The sequence below is a fragment of the Squalius cephalus genome (genome assembly GCF_949319135.1).
Source record: "Squalius cephalus genome assembly, chromosome: 8".
Lineage (NCBI taxonomy): Eukaryota > Metazoa > Chordata > Actinopteri > Cypriniformes > Leuciscidae > Squalius > Squalius cephalus.
The window spans coordinates 35313585-35320529 of record NC_137129.1 but is presented as its reverse complement, the minus strand read 5'-3'; the positions used below and the strand labels follow the sequence as shown (position 1 = coordinate 35320529).

General features: G+C 35.8%; 2 protein-coding genes across 1 annotated transcript; one reads left to right on the top strand and one right to left on the bottom strand.

Annotated features, from left to right (window-relative positions):
• The window catches only part of LOC307162889 (major histocompatibility complex class I-related gene protein-like), a 71728-nt gene that overhangs the window by 41796 nt on the left and 22987 nt on the right, over positions 1-6945 (top strand).
• On the bottom strand, positions 1718-5483 carry LOC307162888 (tapasin-like). Its single transcript, XM_079878609.1, is given in 10 exon segments — positions 1718-1862; positions 2091-2577; positions 2695-2723; positions 2917-3018; positions 3270-3593; positions 3743-4102; positions 4454-4606; positions 4609-4701; positions 5020-5214; positions 5336-5483. Coding segments are annotated over 9 exon segments (1329 nt in total). The 5' UTR covers positions 5397-5483; the 3' UTR covers positions 1718-1862; positions 2091-2565.

Below are 6945 nucleotides of genomic sequence, written 5' to 3'. Positions count from 1 at the left end.
CAGCTGGTGACCATTACAGTGAATATGCCAATGAACTCCAGGAATGTTCATTATAATTTTATAAATGCTTGTATAGTAATGACTTCATGAGTTCATGACTCTTGCTTTTCATTTTACGTACTACACACTGCTCTCTCGCCACACCACTCTTACTGACATTAGAAACATGATGAGCAGTGCATCAAAGCCAATGATTCAAAAACACTTTATGAACACATTTTTCCACAACTCATATGAGTTATACTGTATATGTCACATTTATGACACGTTTTCATTTTCAAGGTGACATAAAGTGTTTAACAAATAAAATTAAACCATGCAGGATCCCTCTTGACTTCTGGGTTCTTTTCCCAGCTTCCTCTGTCTTTTGTATTAAAGTCCTGTGATTAAAAACACTGAGTGGCAACCACAAATTTTAAGCATAACATATGATACAGCAGAACATATGATATAGTGATGATGAATTATTACAAATATGACTGATATTCTCTATGGCTAATATACACATAAACCCTAATTTGTCACCTCACATGAATACCAAGCCCCTCTCCGAAACAACAGAATAGGAAATGCTTTATTGTTTACTTTTTTTTTGCTGACCTCTTTAACTAAAAAATGACACAATGGTCAGTTTTATAAATAAAATGTAATGGGTGTGGGCCTCTTTTATGCAATATAAATGTGAATTATGCCAGTTCTCTTCATTTGACTAGTACCATGAATATCAATGACATATTCTCTTCCCTTCACCACATCATGTGCTTTCATTGTTGTTGTCTTGTTGTCGAGTCGGACTATAATGTCTATAGAGCCAGAGTGAATATATGCTGTATGGAGATAGAACATATATAGTTTTGTTTAATTACGGTTATAACTTATTTGTCATCTTGCTTTTATCCACTATTAGTACAAGCCTGATGTAGAGGACCCCGTCCAAATGATGGTCAAATCTTTACTGAGGAGTTTTATTAAGTTTATTTTCACACAAAAGATGAAGCGTCCGTTTTACTCCAGAAAATCACAGTAAGAGCTGAATAAAATACAGTAACCTTACAAGTGCTCATTAAAGACTTATCTATAAACTCTCTCTCTCCTTTATATTATCATCAACATACACAGCGAATTACACAAAAACACTAGTTACAATTATTATATTTTCACAGCCCTCTTGATCATATTTACCAAGGGTGCCAATCATTCTGACCATGACTGTATATATTAGAACCCATTATATATATATTAGGGCTGTCAAACGATTAATCGCGATTAATCGCATCCAAAATAAAAGTTTGTGTTTACATAATATATGTGTGTGTATGGAGTATAATTATTTTCTATATATAAATACACACACATGCATATATATTTAAGAAAAATGTGTTATTTATATATAAAATATTTATATATAATATAAATTATATATAATATAAATATATATACACAGTATATACATGCAAATATTTCTTAAATATATACATGCATGTGTGTGTATTTATATATAGAAAATAATTATACACCGTACACACACATATATTAGGTAAAAACAAACTTTTATTTTGGATGCGATTAATCGCGATTAATCGTTTGACAGCCCTAATATATATATATATATATATATATATATATATATATTTCGAGCTTGTTCCAGAGAATACAATTCAAATCTTACAAAAAATGCAGCAAGAGTGTGTTTAGTTTGAGAAACACTTTTTTTGTTTTTCTTACTTTGTCAGATACAGTAATAAAACAAGGAGTTTGTCATGAATGTGAGATCAGATGTGTGAGGATCAGAACAATCCCTTCACACTTATCAGGTGTCTTTACATTAAATATATTATCTGTATTTTATCTGTTTATTGATACTTTGCACGTGACGTCAGTTGTACTGGCTGGCGGGCAAGAACGTCATTCTCTAGCAACGAAAACCAGTAAACTAATCAAGGATCTTGCCAGGACGTTGCCAGTTTTAATATACAAAAGTTGGTGTTTTGAGGTGTACACGACATGCCAGATAGTTGTTGTGCGATTGGATGCACTAACCGCATTTGTTGCCCGCCAGACATCACGTGACTGCAAAGTATCAGTAATACAAATAAAAAACTTTGTTTCACAAATGTAATCCATCTGCTGCCTGATCATCCTCAGGGACTTCACGTTTTAAGTGAAAGAAAGGCTGGTAACATCCTAATGGGATATTACTTATTTAAAGCACTACTAGTACATCTCTAGACAATTGAGTTTACGTGATTCATAAATCTCTGTTCATGAAAAAAGCTCAAAGCTCAGACTCACAAAACTAAAAAATGGCAACGGTCTTGCAGTATTTAAAATACAATCAATTTACATTTTTATTATTATTATTATTTCCAGAATCTGTACAACCATCATTACAAATATGTTTATATAAAAATACTTGCAGAAAGTAACCAACCCAAACACAAATACAGCCATCAGAAATTCTTAAGCAAAGACTAAAACACAATATAAAACTATTCTGAAAGGATTATTTACAAGAGCAGTTTCTCTGCACACTATTCAGCTTCACAATCCCCTCCAGGTCCAGCTTTACTTCTCCTTCTACACAAGAGACAGAAATAAGCAGACAGACAGTTATACAGGAGAACTAACGACAGCATCGATGCATTTTAAAAAGGTAATTTGAGAGTGTGATTTAGCAAAAAATATGTTATTTACCTTATTCTTTAATTCAGTGTCACTGGAGTCTAAAAAAATAACATAAAAAATTGACATGCTTTAATATTTATTACATTCCAGGGCATTTCATATTACAAACACAATTCTAGTCAATATACTACGATATGGTAATTATTTTTTACAATGGAACAGCTCATTTTATCATCAGTTCACTTGTAAATATCTCTTCTGTGTTGCAGTGATGCTAGAAAACCGACTCACCAGAAGAGCTGAACGTCCAGTAGAGAAACTTGATCATGCCGTAAAGCAGCAGAGCAACAGCGACCATCGCCATAGAGTCTTCAATAGAAGGAGCGCTGACACCTGATATCAACACAATATCACATCAAGAGTTGCAGAACATTCTGACTGACATAAACATTCTTTTGGAAATTAAAATATATGAATCACACTGTAAATAAAGACTGTCACTTGTCGCCGACTACTAGAGTATCCTGCAGAAATAATCACTGAAAATCCCCACCATTGAAATATAGACGTGAAATTATTCAGGTTTAATGATTGATCATAAACACTGTCTGAAAATGATGTCAGTCTATGACAGTATCACTCACCAATCACACTGAGTGTAGCAGTAGCTCGCCGTGTTCCTCCAGCGTGTTTGGCTACACAGGTGATGTCACCACCACGACCCAGCCTCATCTTACCCGAGTCCAGCTCCAGACGACTGCTCTGACTGAAGGTGCCGTCAGACGCCTGTCTGTGACCCGTTACACCACCCTGACCCAGAGAGCGGGACTTCCCATCAGCCCCGGTGAACTCCCAGCCCAGATCCAGAGTGTGAGGAGCAAAACCAGACGCTTCACACTGGATCAGCAGCAGCTGCCCAGGAACCAGCAGAGGAAGAGGAGAAGGGTAGATGGAGAGAGATGGAGGCTCTGGGAAGAAAAGAGACAGTGGTTAGTATTCTATGTATAATTGTAGTTTAATATAACACATGCTGTTGATTAACTAGGTGGCTGCAACATCACATATATATGCAAATCTGACTTGGCTATGTCAGAATCAGAGTATACCATCATCTCACCAACTATCTCCAGGTCCACGGCTACCTGAGCCAGAAGATGTGGAAGATACACTGTGCAGATGTAAGTTCCTGAGTGTCTCACTTGAGATTCTTCCAGAATCAGAGATGCATTTCCTGTTTCATAGAGGCCTGTGATGTCAATATCGGCTCCGGTCTCTGATGTCTCTGCAAACCGATCGTTCTTGCCATCGTAAGCGAGGACCAGCCGTCCTTCACCCCGAAACTGATAACGCCACTCGACAGAGAATCCAGAGCCGTGAACTGGAGAAGACGGGTCGACCCAGAACCCACAGTCCAACAGAACCGGTTCTCCAAGTCTAGAGCGGACCAGAGCAGTTTTACTGGAGACACTGAGAATGACTTTAAGAAAGAGAGGAAAATAGGAAGCATAGTGAGCAAAGAAAGTGTTTAACCATCATTAACACAGAAGGGTTAAACAGACTTCAGCTCTTATTTTAATTAATTCAAATATAAGATACATGAACTACAAAAATCATATCGGAACACAAATAATTTTTAAAATGAACATGCAAAGAAAATTTTAAATTGCATACTCTATGTAGAACTATGCTAAATGAATATTCTTAATATATAATTATATAATATGCACCACTATTATGTATTATGCAAATATATATTACTATGTTACTGTATGTAATGTATGTAATATTATTTTCTTCCGCCAATATATGAGAAACTTGGGCTCTTTACCTTTTGGCTCTTTAGAAGCTGAAGGCGCTCGCATGATATTGGACAATGTCAGCTGCTCGTCAAGCCCTTGCGCCGCCACTGAGAACCAATCAGCTTGCAGGTAGACTGGACTTTGGGCGGAGTCAGTGAGAGCTGATGTCCATCTGACCATGCGGCGTGAGGCATGAAAGGGTTAATCTCACACTTTGGTTTGTTCACAGAGCCTTTGGGAGGGTTCAGGGCGGCACTGCAGAACGTGCCAGCTGGATCTGGAGGAGAACAGTGCATTAAAGTTTAGTTATCATCATATATCTGTTTTGTACTCTAGGACAGGTGCTATACAGTGCCGTCTGTGACTGTAGCGTTGGATCTGGTTGGTGTAGAAAGGAGATTTAAATACAGTATTTTTATTTGTCAGGAGTATCATACTACTATGCTATATGAAACATAACAATAGATACAGACAACCGAGTGAGCACAACATTAAACAAAATATTCTTAGACTTGAAGATGGACTTTTGTGAGTTATTATAGAGATTATATTGTCCACAAATCTCTTTAAAAGCACATTCTCTATTGACACTAACCTGTCACATAGTAAACTCTGGACGGGCTGATATCTGCAGGAGGATGAAGATCAGACATGATCTCTTCACTGTAGGCTTCAGTTCTGATGAACATTAAAGATTTCTCTTGACTCATTGGTACTGAGAAACCTCCTCCATGACCGGGCTTCTCCTGGACAAACCAGCACTCCAGAACTGGACACCCAGAACCAGAAGCTGCAAGATAGGAGAGATAATGCAAGATTAGAAATATTATGAGAGTTATGTTCATTGGTCACATACAAAATTTAATGTATTAAGCTGTAGTCTTGATTATAAACAGGCAGCAAAAACTTACCACGAAAATACAATGTAAATGCGATGATAGATATCTTGTATATGATCGAAATCTCAGACATCGTTGCTTTTAAAGTTTAAATGATATCTCTGTATGGCTGTAATTTTTGGCGTGTTAAAGATCATTCGTCGGGTTTTCCCAAAATCTTTCGTGCAGCTTCCAGCGTTTCACTTTCAGTTCAACTGCGTGTTTACGCGCATGCGCTTTAACAGCAGGAACAATTTTTGTGACAATTGAAAATACTCAGATGTCGTGTGACATATTTTTCATGTATCATCAAGTAAACATCTTTTGACCTCTCAAAATAGAAAAAAAGCACTGAATCATACATTTCTCTAAAACGTGTATTTTAGCCTTTCTAGTCTCCACTAGATGGCGCTCTGAACCAACAATAGTGGCATATTCCAAACTCACCATGATGGTTTTGGTTTTTGCCATGATATCACGTGGTTTCTCGGAACAGAGTGCAGTTAAGGACACAGGGAAATACCATATTGTATCTAGTAGCCTATTGTGTTGACAACAGATAGCCGAACCTGTATAGCCGGTGTAGTTTTATGCATTGCGTAGGCTATTTGAATATCATATCATGAAGACTATAGAACTTGCTAAAAATTTATTTAAGGATTTGTACAAAAAAGTTAGTGTGCAAATGTGTGTCACATTGCAGTCGCAGCATCATACTGGAAAAGTGGGGTAGGCCTACATGAGAAGTGCTGTAGCATAGTAGATGTCAGTTCCAAGAACCATACTAAATTTAAATTTGTGTTTTGCCTGTATTTATTATTAAGTTATTAATGGTTTGTGAACATAATATTACGGTAACACTTTACAACAAGGTCTAATTTGTTAACATTAGTTAATGTATTAACGAACATAAACAAACACATGAGCTATACATTTGTTACAGTATTTATCACTTTGTTAACATTAGATAAAAATAAAAATACAACTGGTCATTGTTTGTTCATGTTAGTTCACAGTGCATTAACTAATGTTAACAATTACAACTTTTGATTTTAATAATGTTTAAGTAGACTAAATGTTGAAATTAACATGAACTAAGATTAATAAAAGCTGAAGAAGTAGCTATTGTTCATTCTTAGTCCATATTAACAAATGTTAACAAATGATAACACAAAACCTTATTGTAAAGTGTTACAATATGACTAAATAACAAACAAGGTAAACTAATACAATGCACCCATGAGGTGAGTCTAATAAAGTGAGTAGTAACTTGTAACACTATTAAAAAAGATGGACATTGGTTTATATTTTGTACATGCATTTATTTATTTCATCTAATTAATTGTTCAAAATAATTTGTATAAACTCCAATTAACCCCTTTCCCCAACCCCACCCCATTTCATTTAGTGCATTTTGATTCAGAGTGGTATTGCTCAGTCTTTGTGGGTCCAGTAGAAGTAAATAGGGAAATAGGGTTACAACCCTCCCCTGCTCAGACATGATGTTTAGTTTTAGGTGAAAGTTTTGAGTAAATATTATATAATAAATTAAAAGAAAATCTGTTGATAAAGATGACACCAGCATGCTTTAACTTGATCAGAAATCAGATAATAATAATCCTGAGGTGAAACGATGACATTTT